Here is a 19,813-nt window from a genome sequence, read left to right as displayed (position 1 = left end):
AGCGTTGGGCTTGAAGACCAGCTGCCTCTTAGAAATTCTGCGTTTTCCTATTTTAATAGACCGGTTGTTCCTCAGGCTTCATCTGCCCATTTCACGGCAAGGATGAAAAGAAGGTCCTCCAATTCAGAGTCCAAAGCAAATGCGCCGAATAAGGAGTGGCTTATCGTCAACCCATTTCAATCTGCATTTCCAAGCACAATAACACAGTTCATCCCAATGGAAAGCTTATCTGCTATTTTACAAATAATTACTCTTCAAGGATTGAGGAAAATGACAATGAGATACGATCTCCATGATCTCTAGGAAGCTTTTATCCTCTTCCATGTGCCGGGAACCTGTCTCTTTTACCCTTACACATTAATTACCTTGCTCTCGGATGGCGATATTCCAGGCTTCAAACCCAGAATCAAACTGCCAACACTTCGTCACAATCTGAAGCAGACGGCCCAGCCAAAGACACGATGGCGAATCTGCCTCCTCGCCCAGTTTTCACCAATTTAGGGGACGGCACGCCCGCATACAACAGCCGTGCCCGGGGCTCCAACCTGCCGAGTGGCATGAATCCAGGGCACTCCACGAATCCCCGGCACTTCCACCCATATGACCGCCGGCCGAGCACACCCACCACTCAAGGGTCCCGTTTTACCACCATTCCTCCGTGGCGGCGCAACAGGGTCTATCACAATTCCCAACCTGGCTTACCAACACATCAATATACTGGTCAGTACTCGGCCCCCTTCTCGGGCGGAACTGCATTCGCCGGCCACCGCGTCCCCGTCAACACCAACGCGACCCCGGCCAGACAACAACAACAACAAGGCGGCCGACAGAGCGTCCCAGCCAACTACGCTGTCAACGAGCCCATGGTTCCGTTCTCCCGCTCGGCGGTCAGCACCTCTTCCCACCCGGCTAGCTGCTCCAGTGAGGCTACTGCCACCACAACAACGGGTGTTGACAGTGCTGCTGGCTCGGCGCCGTCGCCGAACCTGGGCGCCGTTGAAACCTCTCCGCGGTCGTTCTCGGCTATTACTGTCAGTCATGGCGCAGGTAGCCAGCCTTCCTGGCACGGTGTGAGCCGGACGACAAGTTCGACCACCGTAGGTGGCAGGCCATTCGCCTCTAATAACCCTCCCACTTGCACCAGCCAAACAACCCCATCCAAAACGACGACAACGGCGACGACGACGACGACGGGTACAGCCGCCACCACCACCACCGCCGCCGCCGCCACCACCATCTCTCTTGTCCCCGCCGCCGGCACAGCCACAGCCACGACACTCGCCGTTACCCTTGGGCCCTGTTCCCGCACCTTCGTCATCGCCACCCCGGTCGCTCATCACTTCACCGCTCCCCGGTCCACCACCACCACCACGACCACCACCATTATTATTACAGGTACCACCACGACCACCACCGACAGTAACAGCAACAGCCACAGCACCAACGTTAGTAGCAGCGACGACTCGAGCACTCGGCGCATCGCCGTGGACCTCGCGCCCCGCATCCCCGGCGCCGCGGGCTGGCCCCGCGCGGAGTGCGAAGCGCACCTCGAGGCACTCCAATCCCTCCTGAGGGCCATGCACGACAATTACGATGATGATGATGATGATGATGAGGATGAGGATTCCGCGCGCGGCGGGCGCGGAATGGGCAGTGTGGACATGGGCGTGGACACGCTATGGCGGCTCGGCAGGCTGCAGCCGGGACTCGGGCTGGGCGCCGGGTGGGTCTCGCGGCTGCGGGGGCCGATGGAGCGGTTCGTCAAGGGCCTGGGAAAGATTGGGGGGTGGATGGATTGTTGGTCGGCGTCGGTGGAGTACTCAGGGCGAGGCGACACTGCGACGGAGGCGTTAGAGAAAGCGGCGGAGGCGTGTTTGACGTTTGGGTGGGCCGAGCATTTTCGGTCTGTGGTCGAGAGGATGGCGTATGTCTGTCGGGACGGAGAGGATATGGAGACCGGGGCCAAGGTGCTGGTCGGACCGGATGGAAGGCGGGTCTGCGAGGGCAGAGTGGCGGGTGAGTAATTAGTGACTCCTCTGATCTTTCTCGGAGTGGAACTGGCTGAGTTGAGAGATGGGAGGGATGCTAATTAACACGCGACAGATGCCATCGCCGCTACGCGCGGCCGTGTCTTGGACCGTGTCTTCGCCGTTGCCCAACAATGCCTCCTCAAATGGACCATCGGCATCGGCTGCCGCCCCTGTGCCAACCTGACCTGCAACACCAATAGGATGGCGGCGATCAACGTGTTCCTTCTGTGGTCAGGGCTCTATCCTCCCGGCAGGTTGCTGAGCAAGTCGATATCGGAGATGGTGTCGGCGTTACAATATATTACGGCAACCGACGCCGAGTTGTCGGCCGCTGCCGCCGAAAACGGTGACCAGGAGGATGGCCACAATGTCGACGACAGACTCCTTTGGGCAGTTCATATCCGTGAGGACTACGGCGGCACCTGCACCAGGTGTAAGGAGAGGATGACCACTAGCATGCTCTTCCCTCTAGAGGATTTGCTCTGCGATATTAGCTTTGAGATACAGGGCAGCTTGGAGAACTAGTCGGGCTAATTATTCGACGCGTTGCGTGGAGTACTTACCGATAGGGTGAACTAAGTTAATTACTTTGCGACCTGGAGCCAGGATGGAAACCTCAAGAGCACGGCGTCGGCTCTCATGCCTTTAACTTCAACGACACCTCATGGTCCGAGACCTTAGTTAAGCTTGACAATGGAACTCTAGGCAAAATTGAATTGTGCCCAGTCCCAGCGGGACCAGACCTCAAGGTCATCCAAAGAATGGAAACATACCGAAGAAAGTAGAGAATAACAGAACGCAAGCAGCATCAACACAAGAAAAAAAAAAGAAAAAAAAAGAAAAAAGGAAAAAAGCGGAAGAGTTTAGCAGTGAGTAACACCAAAAAAAATTTTTTTCCTCCGAGCGCAAGCAAGGCAAAGGCACAGCTCAGGCGCTCCCCAAAACAGCCCGCACAATCGCCTCGGCAAGGGCCGTGGCGCTGGCCGGGTTCTGGCCCGTGATCAGCTTCCCGTCCACCACCACCTTCTCCCCCCAATCGGCGTCCGCCTTCTCGAACGCGCCCTCGCTGCCGACCACCTCCCGCAGGCGGTCCTCCAGCAGGAAGGGCACGGCCCCGTCGAGCCCGACCGCGGCCTCCTCGGCGTTGGTGAAGCCCGTCACCCTCCTGCCCCGGAGCAGGAACTCGCCGGCCTGGCCGGCGTCGTCGTCGGCGCCGCCGCCCGTGCGCACGTAGGCCAGCGCCGCGGGGCCGTGGCACACGGCGGCGAGCACCTTGCCGGCGGCGGCGAACTCGCGCACCAGCGCCTGCGAGGTCGGGTCGGTCGCCAGGTCGAACATGGGGCCGTGGCCGCCCGGGAAGAAGATGGCGGCGAACTCGGCGGCGCGGCCCGCGAACGAGGCGAGCGGCTCCGTCGACTCCCAGAGCGCCCTCTGCTCGGCCAGGAACGACTGCGAGATGGCGTCCGACGAGGCGGCGGCGGCCTCGATCGACGACGGGTCCAGCGGTGCCGGGCCCCCGGCGGGCGAGGCCAACGTGATGGTGAAGCCGTGGGACGCGAACACGCTGTAAGGGTGGGCTAGTTCGGACTGTTTTCGAGGGAGGGGGAGGGTGAGAGGGAACGTTAGTTGGGTTACTACGAAGACAGAAGTGAAATGGGGATGATTAAAGGGGCATTCGTACGAGGTACCAGCCCGTTGGCTTGCCGGTATCGCCCAGCTTGCCGTGGGAGGTCAGGACGATGAGGATCTTGGGAGAGTCGGACATGGTGTACGGTAATTGAAGCGATGGGAATGCCACAGGAGAGGCGGAGATTGTCGGTCAAAATGTGCGTGGATGTAGAAAGTAAGGAAGCTGCTATTGGATATTTCTTTAGGCCTGCTCGAGTGTGACTCTCCTTCGAATTGAGGAAATAAGAGCGTCAATGAACCACCAGGTCAGCCCAGACTTCGAGGGCGGTTCCTCCCTTATTATATCCCCAAGGAAGACGTCAGAAAAAAGTGGTTAAATAACCCCGCCCTTGGCCTTCTTACAAATCCTGTCACAATTCCCCCAGATCTCGATGGATTACCCGTGAGTTCCGCGGGTGGCAGGCGCAACCGCGACGAACTTAAGGCAGCACAAGTTGAATCATAACCCGCGCAGCCCTCGTTGCCTTAGGCTGAAAAGCCTAGAACTCAAAACCCCCACACCCGCCAACCATCACTTCCGTTAAATCTCGTCACCCCGTCGTCTCGTTCGTCACTCCGAGCTCGTGGTTTGCCGTGCCCTGGTTGCTCCATGTCGCATGTGCAAGGCCCCTGACACGAGTCTGTGTGACGTCATGACCCGGATGAGGGGCTTGGGCGATGACTGATTACAAGGAAGTCGTCTGGAAACCCGCAACGGCCGGACGGATATGGTTCTTAGTGTTCAAGTCGCATAACTTGGGATCCGCTCTTGTAAGACTTGAATCGGTGTGTAAAAGAACGCTGGGGTAGTGTGTTGGGGCGTAATTACGTAGGCGTGGTGGAGGACATCGGAAGCTGCCTCGGACCGGAGTCGCGGAACCCGAGGAGCGGAGCGGGCCGGTGGGACAACGCTATCTGGTGCCGTCCGATGCCGAACCCGCTTTGCCTGCTTGCTTCGTTGTTTGTTGCTTGGCTGCTGACCTCGGTATACGACCATGGCTTCACACCCCACGTAGTTCTGGCCACGACCGATGTTTCCGGCAAGTGTGCTCCCTTTGTCAGAGGCCGCGTAAGATGGAAGCACTCTTCCTGGTTCACGAAGCACACCAGTCCCGCCTCCAACAGAGGGCTGTTCCTCAGGTCAGGCACGGCATCCTCGGCCGAACGGTTTTTCTCCTGCGACGAGGTGACGACTGTTGTGGTACGGGCCATCAAAGTATCGTTGCCTTCTCGTGCGAGGCGCAAGGAGATGCGCACCTTCTCGCGTCTGGATGCTGCCTGCTTTCCTGTCGAGGTAGACGGGGATATTGATGGGGGTAATTCGAAGGTCACTGAACTTGCGAGCCGAGAGCGAGGGGTTGCCATGCGACATCATCCTCATTGCTTCATGGGATATGTATGTATGTACATGCGCACTCATGATCACTGCCGAATATATACAGACAAACTTTTCGACCCCCGGCAGTGAAGGTCAACCAAAACGCCAACCGGAGGCCAGAAGAAGAGGACGCTTCACACCCCCCGAAAATGCAATTCCCTAACCCCAAACGCCGCTAGGACCCCTAATCGTGCTGGATCCCGTCCGTTAAGCAACCCCCCCTTCCCCCCTGCTCACCGACCGTACTCGACCCTCCTCCCGTTCACATCCACATCAGGTTCCGACTCTGTCTCCGATTCTGCTGCCAGAGCGGCCTCGCCTCACCCCTGAGCACGCTCCTTGCACCATCACCACTGCCAGTACCACCAGTAGCCGCCTTCTCCCCCGCGTTTTCTCCGACATGATCCCGGTAGGGTGCCTGATAACCCCCGTAGCCGCGAGATCGCCTCTGTTCTTCCTCGCCATCCTCGTCCTCCTCGCCGATCATCCCCAGTGCGGCGTGGTACCCATGCGAGAAGTCGTCGACCTCGCGCCCGCTCGTCAGCGGCACCTGGTCGCTCTCCAGGGATCGCTCGGCTCCGCGGTTCAGCAGGAGCGGGTTCATGCCCATCAGCACGCCCGAACCGCCGGCATATGCCGCGGGGCCCGGGTTTTGGTACGGCTGATGGTGCTGGTACGCGGCTGCGCCCGCTGCTGCTGCGGCGGCCGCCATGGCTGACGTGGATGACGAGTTCCCGCTGTCGCCGGAGCTGGCGCCTCCCGAGGACGACGGCGGGTAGGGAGAGACGGATATCGCCGAGAGACCGCTGGCGGCGGCGGCGCTAGCGCTGACCGCGGAGTTGCTGTAGGCATAGGGTGTGTCCAGGTCGTGGCGATCGACGGGCGAGACCTCGCTCTGGAAAGGCATAGGCGGGCTTGTCGCGATGGGCGGGAGCAAGCTGCGGTTTGTCGGCGGTGCACTGGCGGCTGCACCTGCTGCTGCTGCTGCGGCGGCAGTGGCGGTGGGGGCAGCGGCGGTGGGAGCTGCTGTTACATGCATCGTCATCTGTGGTTGTTGTTGTTGTTGCTGTTGTTGTGGGTAAGGCTGGTTCAGGACGCTGCCCGCTGGTCCGGTTTCGAAGGCATCCGCGTCATCGCTTGCGAGGGCAGCAAAACCTGTGCCTTTGCCGGGCTGAGGGGGACTGATAATCTTGCCGCGTACCCCGCCAAGCCCGGGGCCCTGGCGTATGTTGGCATTGCGCCGGCGCAGGAAGAAGAAGGCGAGCGCTCCCAACGCGATGAGCACGGCTAGCCCACCAATAGTACCGCCGATGATGGCGCCGGTTCGGTAGCTCTTGTCGGTTGCGGGTGGAGCTGCTGGCTCGCTGGTGGAGCTGGTGGACTCAGATGAAGTAGATGAGGCTGATGTGGCCGACGAGGAGTGCGAAGTGCGGGCGGTGCTGCTTCTGGTCCTGCTTCTGGGGGTCCCCAGCGTGGTGGGCTCGCTGAGGGTGCTGATGCCTTGTGTATATGAAACACTGACGGTAGGACGGGTGAGGACGGCGGTGATGCCGCTGGCGCTATTCTGTACGGTGGCTGCCAGGTCGCTCGCCGTGCCGCAGCCGTACTGAGAGAAACCGCCTTCGTAGACGTTCATGTAGCAGACGTCGGAGCCGGTGCAACTATAAATGTAGGGATTCACCTCGGTCTGGGGGCCGCTGTTGCCGTCCACACAACCGGTAAAAACGCCCGCAGTGCACGAGGGTGCGCCATTCGGACAGCAGCCCACCACATTGTGATCTGTGTCGACGACGCAATGGGATCCCTGCCCGCATGTCGCAGGCAGGTTCTGGTCTCCATTGATGTAGCCGCAGACCGTGTTGAAGGTGTCGTCCAGCTGGCGGCGGCGGTTGGCGAAGGTGTCTCCGCCTGGTGGTGGGGTTGCGTGCAGCGGCCACGGGGCGACATTGAGGGCGCGATACGGGACGGTGATCGTGGGCTCTGGTGTTTTCCTGGGAAGTCTTTGTACGGCATGGGCGTCGGTCAGCTGTAGAATGCTCCACAGCAACAAAAGCGCTGCCGACTGCGGCAAGCAGTCGAACAGGTCAGACCTCATGGCCGAGGATTGGGCGCGGAAGATCTTCTTTGAGCGTCGCCGAGCAACCACAGGCGCCCTGACCACAGTGCAAAGCCGTTCAGCCCGGCTGGGAGTCGCTGATGCGAAAAATCCAGGGTCGAAAGCAAGAAACTTCCAACAAAGCGGAAGAAGAGAAAGAAGAATTGCGGCCGTATGCAGTTTTAAAATAAGCACATACGAGGCGGACTGCAACATGCAGAAAGGGCGCCGAGCGCGAGGGATGTAACGAGGCACAGGTGGCGCGGGTCATCTAAAGCGGGCAAGCACGTCTGACAAGGGTGACTGAGATCGTTCGGGTCGTGTCTGAAAGTGCAATGGCATGACTGGTGGGCCTTCCCTCCCCCCTGCCCTTAGCAGGCGAAGAATTCCAAGGAATGCTGCATGTTTTCCTCGCTCATCTGCAACCCTGCCAAACTACCAGGTCTTGAGAGAGCCATGCTATGTGCAATTTTCGGCATCTTCACTACACAATGGACTGGTGGACAGCACGAAAGGCATACGCACTTATGTTGTATGTATGTGCATGTGGTCAACAAATGCGCTGTTGTCGGGCGAAATTCAGCCGAGTGGCTGGGCTTTGATCTCAGAGCTTTTGCACTATTCCGGATTTTCAGCGGGAAACCAGACGTTTGGGCCATGAGTCGTATTGAAGCCCAGGCCTGGAAGGTACCTGACCAGGGAAGTAAAAATATCGTTTCCATGCGACAGTGGCATCGCCTCCATCAAGTATCAGACAAACTTTGAGAATCGGCTGGGAAGCCTAGAAGCGGTAAGCAGCCTACGAAGATAGACCCTTTGTGGGGAAAAGTGAATTTAGGGTTTGGGGAATTCCTATCTTGTCTAGGTCCTAGGTGACGCTTTGGTTGAAACGCTGCTTGTCCACTTCCACATGGAGATCCATTAAAGCCGCATCATCGACGTCCTCTACCTCAAAGAGCAAGTGTGATCCGTGTTCTGTACTACGTGTACTACTCGAGTATTGATTGAGGTCACTGCCATGAACGGTGGTCTTTTTTTTAGGATCATTCTTACGGGTTCTTGGGCTGTGGCAGTGCCCCGCCATCGACCGCAGCCGCCAATCGCCACCCGCGTTAAGCCCAGTGCGGGACAGCCGTTGTAGATCCGGGGGAGAGTCTATCCGGTCAAGTACTAGATAGATTCTTTTAAGAAACTCTGTCGTTGTTTCCCTGAATGTTCTTTTCCTTGAAGACCGCCTCGCAGGGTTCATCCCATGTCTCAAGAGTGTCAAATCACCCGCTTGTCCTCATGCTCATAATTTTGTGCCGCAGGAGTTTCCCAACTGCGCCGCAATCTAGACCTTCAGCGCGTGGGTGCTGCCGGAATGTCACGGTCGCTCTGCAGGCACGCCAGTGGGGTTCAAGGTCTTGGGTTCGATAATGGCGGCGAGCGTACGACACGATCACTTACCGCATAAATAGCTTTTGCATCTCGCGGCGATCGACTCTGTTGCTCTCGACCACACGCCATGACTTGGAATATGGTATGTACCGTAATGTACACACTTGCAGTGATGACATAGATGATGTACTTCGCAGTTCACCTAGTGTATGTACAAACCAAATAGTTAATGGCCGTTTCAGTTCTCTACCTTCGAGTTATCCTGGCCGAAGTAATCTGTATTCAGAAATGTCTCCACAATGGGCTGCGGGGGTCACCCTGCCGAACTCCTGGCTCGTCTGAATCTCATTGGTTCATGGGCGTTACAAGAACTGCAGGCGACTGACTGTTTCCTTAGACATACTTTAACTATGCAATTATTAATACTACAGCGTAGGAAGTACAGAGTAGTCCGCACATGGAAGCTGATTGCCGAACATCAGCTTCGTAAGAAGGGATCAGGCACTGATCAGATATTAATAAGGAAATAATGGAAATTGAAAGAAGGAGAGGGAATGAAAAAGCCAGTAAGCAGCAAAAGAATTCGTGAGGAGAACTTAAGAGGATACTGTCATTTCTTTTTATCGTTTTTGTTTCTTGTTCATCCCCTTCCTACCTCTTAACTTCTTGGCCGATACACTTTCTCCTCTCAGACGAGCGGTCGTTTTCTCTTTTCCTTTTGCTTGAGGTCAAACAACTCGTCGGGGCAGCGGAAGCAACCAGTGCTGAAGGAGAAGCCAGGCGGGCCGCATTCCCAGCAACCTTGCAAAAGAGATTTTGAATCAAACAGCACCTGAGCCATTGATAGCCTTAACATGATCCGTCACGAGGCATTGAGCAAGTGATGAACCGTAATAGACCGTGTTGCCGTCGTTTGGCGACAGGCCGTAACTGAGCTGGTCGCCCCACTGCCAAAACAGGTCGCCGCTCACACCGTCGGCAGCGAGCGAAAGAGCTGTCTGCTGCCAGGGTTTCTGGATATCACAGCTAGCGTAGGCGCCGTCTGGTAGTCATTGTTAGAGAACCTTTCCTTCAACTCACTTTCAAATGGAGTAATCATTTAGGGTGGAAACGGCGAGAGTGGATGGGTCGAATATTATGAGAACGCAATCTTACACTCTTCCAGAAGACATGGCTTGTTCGCGGCTTTGCACGCGTCCGCATGACTCTTGATCCAGCCGTTGGCGAAGGAGTACGGAACGCCCCCTATGCTCAGTAGTCAGTGATGGACAAACAAGCAGACGTACGGCGAAGGCAAAACGCAAACGCACAGCTGTCGGGGTACATGTGGAAGGTCCCGAAATGCAAGTCCTTGATCTTCAAATTCTTGACAAAGTCCACACCCTCGCTGTACTGGTAAGGATATGTGCCGTCTCCGGGAAGCCCGAAACCCTCGTCGCCCAGCGTGATCATGTGGCTCGGATCGAGGCTGCGGATGTACGCCGAGATATCCGTCGCCCACTTGTAGATGACGTCTGTGCTGCACCCCTTGCACCGGGGCTCGTTGGCGAGCTCCCACGCAAAGACGGCGTCGGACTTGTCGTAGCGGCTAACCACCGCCTGTATGTACTTCTTGTACTGGGCTTGGGCCCGAGCATTGGTGTACCAGCCCTCCTTGGTGCCGCCAAAAGCCTTGACATAGGCGTTCATGCCGCCGTAGTCATCCCAGTTGTTGACGAAGTTGATGATCAGCTTGACGCCGCGCTTCTCTGCCGACTGGACCACATAGTCGAGCCGCTGCAGGCCGTCGGGACCCGTGTTGATCTCGGAACCCGAGGACGAGAGGAGCTGGAACCAGACGGTGCCGGGACTCGGCCTGCTGTTGACGTCGTTGAAGCCCCACACACGCAGGATCTTGAGGCCGGAGGAGGCGATGTGATCCAAGGTGGTGTCAACGTCCTTGTTGTTGGTCAAGAAGCCGATCCAGTACGAGTTGGTGCCTGCGAAGTACCCAGTCTTGCCGTCGATGGAGAAGCGAGTTCCCTCGGCGCCGGACGAGGCCGTCGCGCGTGCTGAAGGAAGGCATTGGGCCGCGGAGAGCAGGCAGGGGCCGAGGGCGAAGATGGCCTTCATCGCTATAATTAACACTTTCAATGCCGTTCTAGTCTTTCGTGCTTTGATCCCCCAGAAGTCGTCAACGAAGAGATGAGCATACGGAATGTTTGCGCAGCGTGCCGAGACACCCCCAGCTATTAATATTCGCCAGGACAGCCATCACTTTCGTCGTGTAGGGCAATGTTGCCCGGAACGGCGGGGAAAAGAAAACAGCTTTCGCGTGATGATTTGCTACGAAGGGCATGGAGACATGGAAAACTCGAGCGCGTTTAATTAGTTCGGTGTTGAGCTCGGAAGCGGGGTCGCCGTCCTCCTGAGTAGGAAATTTCCAAATCATTGCTTCTCTGTGGTGCAAGTTTTCGCAGGCTGCGACCAAGTGTATAAGCCTCAAAGGGCGAATGTCCTACCGGAAATCTTATCTGAGGGATCACTGTGTCGGAAATGCCTAATTCTACACTTCCGGATTAGTAGTGACCGATTTACCATGCCACATGCATTCGCTCGATATTCCCGTGTATTCGAGTCAGAGCGTAATGGGCGATGAGGGGCCGTTTGATGGGCCCGTAAATCCATTGGGATTGTTTTCAATTGTATGTCGCGCATTATGCTCAGCTGATTCCCCGCGAGTGGCGATAGCGTGAAGCAAAGCGGGCCCCGAGGCCGGCGGGGTTGATCCCTTCGCGATGCACATGTGATGGATTGGACGACGTTACAACAGCCAAACGGGGAGACGTTCAATAGGCGATCTTAGCTTGCTGGCCCGGGCTTCATTGTCCACTAACAGGCAGCTGGGGCCCTGTGACACAGCGGGGGCCCCTTATAGTGTAACAAAGCCGTGGCCAAGACCGTGCTAGGCGCGGCGCAGGTGCCGGGGTTCCTGTTGCATGCATCTTAAGGCCCGGGCCCAACCGACAACATCCAAGCATCGCTCCTCCTCTTTTGCCCGGAGCGTCCCCCTCCTTCTTTCCTCTCCCTGCAACCCGGGTGACGACGGGGCTTGAGAGAATTCGGGCTGGGACGGGAGACCCTCTAACGGCACCGTTTTTTTTGTGCCTCGGATACGACCTGTCGCTCGGCAATTGGTAACGGAATCGGTAGCGCTATCCGTCATCGTCAAGTCGCTCGCTATGCCGATCCGCGTCAAGTCGAGGGCACAGCATGCAGAGGCTCTGCGGACCCCATCACCAACGGGCATGGCACCCTACAGCCGATATGGTGCCGAACTACCCGACATCAACCCAGACGATAGTTTCCGCGTGCTGGTCAAGAAGTTGTCTGTTTACATTGCCGGCGTCATCCAGCTTCCTGTGACCTTTGAGCAGTTGAGAACCACGAGCGCGGGGGAGGGTTTGCGTGCGCTGGTCGACCACCTGGGCAGGAATTGCACTCACCCTGCCATCGTGAACGCGCTGCTGTAAGCAGAAATCCAGATCTGCTCCGCTCTCTTGGGCCCTCGCGCATGCGCCGTGCTAACGAACTCCGCAGTGCGCTCAAATGGCACTATGGCGCGATTAGCGAGGACAAGGGACTGAACGAAGCCCGGGCCAATGGCTGTGAGATTGTGGCCTGGCGCTTCCTCACCCATCTCTCCGAGAGAGAAGCGATGGATTACTGTCTCTACGAGATCCCAGACCCCAAGGACGCGGACGTGAGTCCCAGCGACGAAGAAACCGCCGTCGACGAGCACAGTGCTCTCCTGGGCCAGGCCTGGCATGGAACCGCCAACTCGGCCCGCCAGGCCTTTGCCCAGCCAGCGAGCCTCAAGCGCAACATGCTCCTGCAATCCATCTCTCGGCTTACCATGAGCATGACCGCCGACGACGAGGATGACGAGGATGAGGACGACCCGACTGCGCACTTCACCAATCTCAACGCCCTCGAGATTGCCGCCATCGCGGACGCCAAGCGCTTCCTGAGCCAGAATGTGGTCCAGAAGATCATCACCGGTATCTGGAACGGCGACATCATCTTTTGGGACTCGCTCTCGGTATACTCTGTCAAGAAGCCGCGCTTCTACAAGCCCGCCACCGCCGACCCCTTTTCCCGCCTGCGCGTCCCTAAATACCTCAAATCCTTCGAAGTTATCTTCTTTACCAGCTTCCTCTTCCTCTACTACGCTGTTCTGATGGAGCGAGACCCAACCCACATCACTACCCTAGAGATCTTCCTGTGCCTTTGGCTCGCTGCTTTTGCCTACGACGAGCTGAGCGAGTGGATAGATGCTGGGTCCATCTTCTACGCTACTGACGTTTGGGTTCGTATGCCCCTCTCCTCTGGATATGGCCGTGGGCAGCCGCTAAACTTGATCCAGAACATCTTTGATATGGCCATGATTGGAATTGGCCTTACGTACTTCATACTCAGTATGTCAAAAGATACCCGCTGGCCCCTACACTTCGAAGCTGACTGTTGCAGGAATTGTCGGCTTGGAAACGCACAATTCTCGTCTCGTTGATCTCTCATTTGACATATTGGCCCTTGAAGCGCTGTTCATGGTTCCCCGTGTTTTCTCTATTCTCAGTCTGAGCCCATACTGGGGTGTAAGCCAACTCTTCACCTACCTCCCCCCCCCCCCCCCCGGGGAATCTCCCAAAGAACAACCAAATATTAAGAAAGCTAACCCACCTAGACCCTCATTCCATGCTTAAAAGAGATGGGGAAAGATTTCCTCAAATTCATGGTGCTCGTTGTCGTCATATATGTCGGTTTCCTGACGACATTCTCTTTGGTCGGCCGCGACGTCTTCTCCCTCAAGAAAATGACGGGGTTCCTAACCCGCATCTTCTTCGGTTCAAGTTCCGTCGGTTTCGACATCATGTACGACATCGACCCCATCTTCGGCCCTCCTCTCATGACCCTCTTCATCATGCTCAGCTCCATCCTGCTTACCGGCTCCCTGACCGGTATGCTCTCCAACTCCTTTTCACGCGTCATCACCCACGCTCGCGAGGAGTACCTCTACGTCTACAGCGTGTACGTCTTGGAAGCTTCCACCTCCAACCGCCTGACGCACTTCTATCCACCCTTCAACCTGATCGCCCTCGTCATTTTCCGCCCGCTGCGCCTCTTCCTGCCGTCAGACCACAACTTTCGCAAGGCCCGCATCATGCTCCTCAAAGCAACCCACCTGCCCATTGTTGCGGTGATTGAGTTCTATGAATGGCTGCGCGGCACAGCCAACAAGGGTACGCAGTACCACGCCTTCCGCGGACCTCGCTACGCCACCATTGGCAGCCCCAACCCAGCGGCTACATCCAAGCGCTTCTCGCACCAGCAACGCCACAAACAGTCCTCCGCCTCCCTCCGCGCTGACGCCTCCGCTGCTGCCGCCCCCAACACGCTCCGCCCGCCCCTGCCGCTCAGCAACACAACGGCCCCCGAGATGACGGCCACTCATTCCGATATGGGGGCCTCGTCATCCACTGAAATCACGCCGCACCAGCGGCAGGAGACCGCCGGGGAGGCCGAGGTAGGGGTGATGGGCGCGCCGTCCGCCGATGTTGAGGCGCGAATCGCCGACTTGTCGGCCAAGATCGAGCGGCTGACCGAGCTGGTGGTCGCCCTTCAGGCCAATCAGACTCGCCCGTTAACGGATGTCAACGTTCCCTAGCTTGGGTCCCGACATGCTCGTAAAGATGATGTCTGAGGCGAGGCGAAGAGGTAAGGGAACGGCTTCGTGATAGAGGGGTACGGTGGTCGTGCAGCAAGCACATAGAGCTGGTGAGCAGAGGCGTTTGAGGGCAAGAGATTTCTCCTTGTAAGGGCCCATGTCAGGCAGTCTTGAGCAGTGAATTTTGAGTGTTGCTTTTGGGTAAGTGTTCTAGCATGCATTTTTTTTCCCCGTCTATGTTTTTCTCGTCACTTGGCTGGGGGAGCTAGCATATGCACGATGTTTGGGGACAGCACGATGTGTTTGGTGGTTTCATGCTCCAGAATGGGATAATGCTCGATGGATGAGAAAGCCGTTACAAAGGATACGAGACTACGACGCAATGGTAGCATACGATATACACGTTTCACTGAGCTTTTGGTCTGACTACCCCTCGTTGCCGCTCGTATATTAATTTGATATGCTATCGCGCGGTTCTCGGGTCGGTTCGGGAAACATCAGGTTCCTCGCACCTTTTTGAATTCCAATAATTACAAATCACATCTACCTAGAACCGACTACCCCGGTCTCGAAAAAAGACCAAGAAATCTTGAGTTGTAGTAAACAACAAAGACTGGTATATAGATGATCCATGACCTCATTCGGTGCGCCGATATAATTACATCATGTACCCGGTTGCTGCCTGTGTATTTGCTATGTCTGGCCGCCCGTGCTTGTACATGCCTTGGGTGTTGTGGCATCTAATATTACATTAGGTCAAATCCTTATTACTTGGTTACTACAACAGGACGAAGAGGTATGGTATCCAAGAAAAAAAATTAAAAACTCCATGGCCTCCTGTCACTTTTTAAGGGCCCATTCAGTATCCCTCCTGCGGCCCGTGATGCCCTCCGCCGAACACGTTACCATTTCCCCCAACGCCATGCATACCCCCATACCACTCAACTTGATCGCCAAAGCTGTGTATTTCCCCCGGACCGGGAGATGGCTGAAAGGGCCCCCCTCCCTGTCCCGTGCCCACGGTCTGGAAGGCATTGTGTTGTTGTGGAGGTCCTGTGGCAGGATGTATGCTCACAGGGGAAGGCTGTACGGACATGTCGTCTGGCAGTGTTTTGTTACAGCTTGGGCAATACATGTTGTGGCACCTCCCCGGCGGGTGTGCTTCGACCAACGTCTGGCTTGAGTCCCGATTCTCGTCCCGGTTCCAGAGAAGACTAGCAAGTGAAGATCTCGGGGTAGCAGACATGGGTATTCGATTTGCGTGCATGGTCGCTGCAGACTGTGGACTCGGGTCGACGTCGTGTTGCATTGCGTCAGGAGACACGGTCTCGGATTGTTCCGGACCCAGATACGAGGGTTGGACGACGTCGAGCTGATTGGGGTTTATGGAACCAAAGTGCGTCGGCGCTGCTTGATGCTGAAGTATATCCCCTGCACCTGTATAAGGGACACTATAGGCGCCAGCAACAGTTACCGGAGTGTTATCCCAGCTAGTTTGGTATGGTGGACCTGGGCTGAGACCCTGAGTGGTAGATGGAGGCATCGGAATCGACTGGCTCGGAAGGACCGCTGGGGCCGGTCTAAACGCATTGCTGGCCACGACTGACTGCGATTGGGGTGTCCGCGCTCGTTGTACGGGCAGCGGAATCTGAGTGGGTGGTGGTGCCTTGGGAAGGATCTCGGGTCTCTTGATCCGCTTCGGCTGGGGATTGGGACGCCTCCGGGCGGATGTGCTGCGAGGAGCGGCAGTCACTGGTGCGCTGGGGCTCTCGGCTCCGGTCAGGGTGGCCGAGGCGGCGGCTGTCCCGGATGCGACTGTGGGTGTTGGAGCTGGGGAAGGAGGAAGACGGGGAGTAGAAGCCCAACTGTCACTCGTGGCGGGTTGGCTTATCGCCGAACTCGTGAAGAGTGAGACGGTTCCCGCTATTTTCTGCTCCCAGTCTTGCACCACGGTCTCAATCCAGTTGTAGATCGAGCTTGTGCTGCGCTCTAGGCCTTGCTTGATTTTGAGATCCACGTCCATCAGCTGACTTGCTCCTTCAAGGACATGGCGGTACTGGATTTCGAGGAGGTCTTTCAATACGTCCAGGAATTTCCTGGATTCAGTAATGAAATCAAAAACTTCCATGACAGGGACGAACACTATACTAGGTCAGAGGTTCCTGGTCTGACAAACTGGTTTGAATGGGTTCTTTACCTGGATCAGGGATAACCTGGTCACCTGGGAAAAGAAGCTTCCACAACGAGACCCAATTGTCGATCTTGGCTTTAAGGCTTCGGGCCTCCAAGGACGAGATGATCTTCTGCGTGATCCCGTCTTCAGGGTCCGCACCACCACTGTCATACGAGACGCGACAGACTTCCAACTGCCGTAAATGCGAGTCCAATTCATTTTTCGAGACGAAGCCCTGACAGCAACGGGGGCAAAGGAATGGGCCCGCGTTCCTCTGGACGGGAGGATGGTGAGCACGAATATGTTTCCTGGGATGCGATTAGCATGTGTTCATGTCCAGGCTTTTCATCACTCTTACTTGAGTTGCGACATATCGGCAAAAGAATGTGTTGCGCAGACGTAGTAGTCTCGCACGTTGAACCGAAGGGGATTGCGTTTTCGGTAAGGACAGCTGAAGTTGGTGATGTTTGCTTTGCTGCTGTATGCCTGCGAGGCCGGGGAGACATCCCTCTCGTCGTCCTCTTCTTTGTCTCGGCCGCCGAACCCGCTTCCGCCGTCACTACCCCCGTCTGCTTTCCGCTTCCCCTTCCCAGGGTAGCCGGAGTTCTGTTGATCATTACCTCCGGGCGCTGAGGTGCCCCCATAGTGGGGTGACGGGGTGCCATGACCAGACGTCGTTTGAATAAAGCCAGCGTTTCCTTCATGCGCGGCGGCCCAAAGTTCTTGCAAGTACCGGTAAGTGCAGTCCCAAACCAGCAGCGGCGCGGCGCAGTCATCCACGTCCTTGCCAAATGTGTTTCTCAAGACCCACGACGAGATTTCGTTGACCAGCCTGGACTCTTCATCCTCACTCATGCGACCCTCACCCTCACTGTGATTCACGACAGGGTCGTGCCTGTCAGTGGTACTCGGCGGGGCAAGTTGAACCCTGTCCCTCGCGTGAGCGAACTTGACATCCAGTGGAACAGTTACGCCTGAGGGTAACACGCACCTGCTGGGCTGCTTTTTCGGTTTGGGGTGTGAAACGATGGGCGCCCCGCCGTCAGTATCTTTAACCTCAATACGAATCTCCCTGGACAGTCGCGACTCGGCACGGCTGCACTCGGACTGGGTGTTGACGTAAGTGGTGGAAGACAGAAGCGAGTCGATGGAACCAATGCCACGGTTGTGCTTCCGGAAATGGGCATCATCCCCAGTCTCGGCGGCCACCTTGCCATGAGAATCCGTGAGGACCAGCTGAGGGCGGCCGGCTTCGGCCGAGTCTGGAGTCATAGACTTGGAGGCGGCGGGAAAGTTGGTCACTGTAGGGCTGCTCGGCGGCGTGGTGCCAGAGAGGGATAGGGCATCAGCCGCGGCTGGTTGTTTCCTGGGATCGGCCTCGGAGTCCTGGCCGCGGCTCACCGCCGTGCCCGTGTCGAGGCCGTCGATATCGACGGCTGCAGTTTTCCGCCCATGGGCTGCATCCTTCCGGGGACGATAGGGGAGACTGTAGAGAGTGTCGTTGCTCAGCTTAGGTGTGACGCGCCGGGCCACAGGGGACCTGCCCCTGGCACCGGGTTCCATCCTACACTATTGCCCGGCCCTTAGTAGTAGGAGTCGGTCTACGCCAGCAGGAGACGCGCTCCACCAAAGGTCGCGTGCCCGAGACGTCTCGAATCCGGGCCCCCCTCCGATGACGTCCCGGCGACAGCGGCAAACGGGGCTCCGTTGGAGAGCAGCTGGGGTGTGGCGACCACTGGACCGCTGGAGCACTAGCTGGAACGTGGGAACCTTGCCGCGCCGTGCCAATTGTTCATGCGAAACAAAGCGATGAATGAGAATTTTAGAAAAATGAGCGACTGTAACGAGCGTGGGTGATGCGTGGCGCGTGTGTGCGAGTGTACGGGATCTGTAATGAATGAATGGCCACTCGCATGACAGAGGAGAGGAAAAACCCAGACTGGACCCTGCTTGGCCGCGACCAAACGGCTGCCGGCCGCCTGGGTGTCAGTGTTCTTCAGTCGAACGTTGCCAGAGCGAGCTCGCGCCTTCTTCCCCCTGAGCACCCGCGACGTGCTTTAATTTCGATCGTCCAAATCGAGAAGCCGCACCCGTGGCGCGCGGGCCAATTAAACGAAGCGTCAACTGTGGGGTTGCCATTGGTTCAGGCAGCTACGCCTGAGCTTAGTTTGCAAGGCACAGGCCCAGAGGGTCGCATCGACCGCGGCATCTCAGATTGAGGTTCTGGGTGCCCGAGAGCCATCTCTGTTTTTGTGATCGTGTTTTTAGATTGTTGTTTCTGATTCCTGAAGGCGAACGTGCTGAACTTCGTTTCAAGAACAACACGTACCCAAGTAACAATCCTACCTGCTTAAAACTTTATTTTCTTCCTACTTGTTTTTTTTTTTTAAAAATGTATTAGTGTTCTCCTGTATGCCCTTCACGGCTGTCAGCGACACCCGTCGACTCGCAGAAGATCCATCACGAAGCTGTTTTGGATGCACTCCTTCTCCTAATTGTCTAACGCGTTCCCGCGACAATAGAAGGCCGGGACAAGACATGACACCTACAACTAAGCCTACAACTCATGTGCAGGAAACGGAACCGAGAGGCCAATGTAACCTACAGGCTTCTAGAAAGGTGGGCCAGAACGATAAAAAAAAACTCAGGCAACCCACAGCACGGTGGAAAAAAGGTAACTGACAAGGGTGAGATTCGAACTCACGCCCCATTTCTGAGACCAGGAAATCTTCTTGCGAGATTGGAAATCCAGGTGATCCTGAACCTGGCGCCTTGGACCGCTCGGCCACCTTGCCATTAATTGTTAGACTGCACATCAAGAAACTGCCATGTTAAGAGCACACTCAACACCGCAAGTTTATAATTAACTATAGAGACAACAAAATGATATAGTATGTGTCTATAGATATGTCCTTTATATAAGGTTAGATAAGATAAGCCCTATAGAGCCTATAAAGGGTAGGTAGGAGCGTTCTTTGTACCTACCCTCTTCTTATATAGAGCTATAAGGCTAGTAAATATAGGAAGAAGACATCGATCATTTAAATTATTTTAAATACTATAGCTAGACCTCTATTATTAAAGTACCTTTTTAAGTTTAGATATTATTTATATATTAAGTTAGACTTACTATTAATAGAATAGCTTATTATTATTATTAATATTATTAATTCTATATTATTATACCTAAGTATATTGAATCCACTGAATTTCAAATGATTAAAATTTTTAGAGCCTCTCTACTTATAGTATAAAGGAAACTATACTAAATAGGCTAGATAGAAACTTCTATTTATTTCTTTAATATCTAATCTCAAATACTAATATACTATAAAGAAAGAAGAAGTAGCTAGATAGCCCTATATAGGCTTAGCTTCCTAATTTA

The 19,813-nt window shown here is 55.8% G+C and overlaps 7 protein-coding genes and 1 non-coding gene across 8 annotated transcripts; 3 read left to right on the top strand and 5 right to left on the bottom strand.

The window, feature by feature from the left end:
• Window positions 1-461: 461 nt before the first annotated feature.
• On the top strand, window positions 462-1,251 carry P884DRAFT_306542 (uncharacterized protein; the record flags this gene model as incomplete). The annotated part of the gene is made up of 1 exon (XM_069445113.1): window positions 462-1,251. A coding segment is annotated over one exon (790 nt), but the record flags the coding sequence as incomplete, so codon positions are not given.
• Window positions 1,252-1,747: 496 nt separating this feature from the next.
• Window positions 1,748-2,366, top strand: P884DRAFT_223251 (uncharacterized protein; the record flags this gene model as incomplete). The annotated part of the gene is made up of 2 exons (XM_069439552.1): window positions 1,748-2,016; window positions 2,104-2,366. Coding segments are annotated over 2 exons (532 nt in total), but the record flags the coding sequence as incomplete, so codon positions are not given.
• A 518-nt stretch (window positions 2,367-2,884) lies between these two features.
• Window positions 2,885-4,159, bottom strand: P884DRAFT_306534 (class I glutamine amidotransferase-like protein). The gene is made up of 2 exons (XM_069445112.1): window positions 3,712-4,159; window positions 2,885-3,617 (listed from the first exon to the last, which is right to left on the bottom strand). Exons 1-2 carry the CDS (start codon window positions 3,793-3,795, stop codon window positions 2,958-2,960), a joined length of 744 nt encoding a protein of 247 aa, XP_069297832.1. The 5' UTR covers window positions 3,796-4,159; the 3' UTR covers window positions 2,885-2,957.
• Window positions 4,160-5,338: 1,179 nt separating this feature from the next.
• Window positions 5,339-7,364, bottom strand: P884DRAFT_242815 (uncharacterized protein; the record flags this gene model as incomplete). Its single annotated transcript, XM_069440286.1, has 2 exons — window positions 5,881-7,364; window positions 5,339-5,757 (listed from the first exon to the last, which is right to left on the bottom strand). Exons 1-2 carry the CDS (start codon window positions 7,169-7,171, stop codon window positions 5,339-5,341), a joined length of 1,710 nt encoding a protein of 569 aa, XP_069297831.1. The 5' UTR covers window positions 7,172-7,364.
• Window positions 7,365-9,372: 2,008 nt separating this feature from the next.
• P884DRAFT_269510 (glycoside hydrolase family 5 protein) lies at window positions 9,373-10,663 on the bottom strand (the record flags this gene model as incomplete). The annotated part of the gene is made up of 3 exons (XM_069442276.1): window positions 9,373-9,593; window positions 9,707-9,796; window positions 9,862-10,663. 3 exons carry the CDS (start codon window positions 10,661-10,663, stop codon window positions 9,373-9,375), a joined length of 1,113 nt encoding a protein of 370 aa, XP_069297830.1.
• A 1,109-nt stretch (window positions 10,664-11,772) lies between these two features.
• Window positions 11,773-14,255, top strand: P884DRAFT_277377 (uncharacterized protein; the record flags this gene model as incomplete). The annotated part of the gene is made up of 5 exons (XM_069443063.1): window positions 11,773-12,059; window positions 12,131-12,899; window positions 12,957-13,008; window positions 13,061-13,185; window positions 13,275-14,255. 5 exons carry the CDS (start codon window positions 11,773-11,775, stop codon window positions 14,253-14,255), a joined length of 2,214 nt encoding a protein of 737 aa, XP_069297829.1.
• Window positions 14,256-14,925: 670 nt separating this feature from the next.
• Window positions 14,926-18,438, bottom strand: P884DRAFT_223240 (uncharacterized protein). The gene is made up of 4 exons (XM_069439551.1): window positions 17,420-18,438; window positions 16,787-17,356; window positions 16,453-16,736; window positions 14,926-16,397 (listed from the first exon to the last, which is right to left on the bottom strand). Exons 1-4 carry the CDS (start codon window positions 17,989-17,991, stop codon window positions 15,115-15,117), a joined length of 2,709 nt encoding a protein of 902 aa, XP_069297828.1. The 5' UTR covers window positions 17,992-18,438; the 3' UTR covers window positions 14,926-15,114.
• Window positions 18,439-19,107: 669 nt separating this feature from the next.
• On the bottom strand, window positions 19,108-19,223 carry P884DRAFT_t78. The gene has a single exon. It is a non-coding gene; the product is annotated as a tRNA-Leu (tRNA).
• Between the last annotated feature and the right edge of the window lie 590 nt (window positions 19,224-19,813).

This window comes from Thermothelomyces heterothallicus (genome assembly GCF_042370625.1).
Source record: "Thermothelomyces heterothallicus CBS 202.75 unplaced genomic scaffold P884_scaffold_10, whole genome shotgun sequence".
NCBI classification, from domain to species: Eukaryota; Fungi; Ascomycota; class Sordariomycetes; order Sordariales; family Chaetomiaceae; genus Thermothelomyces; species Thermothelomyces heterothallicus.
Note: the sequence above shows the minus strand (reverse complement) of the source record. Positions and strands in the feature narration are given on the sequence as shown.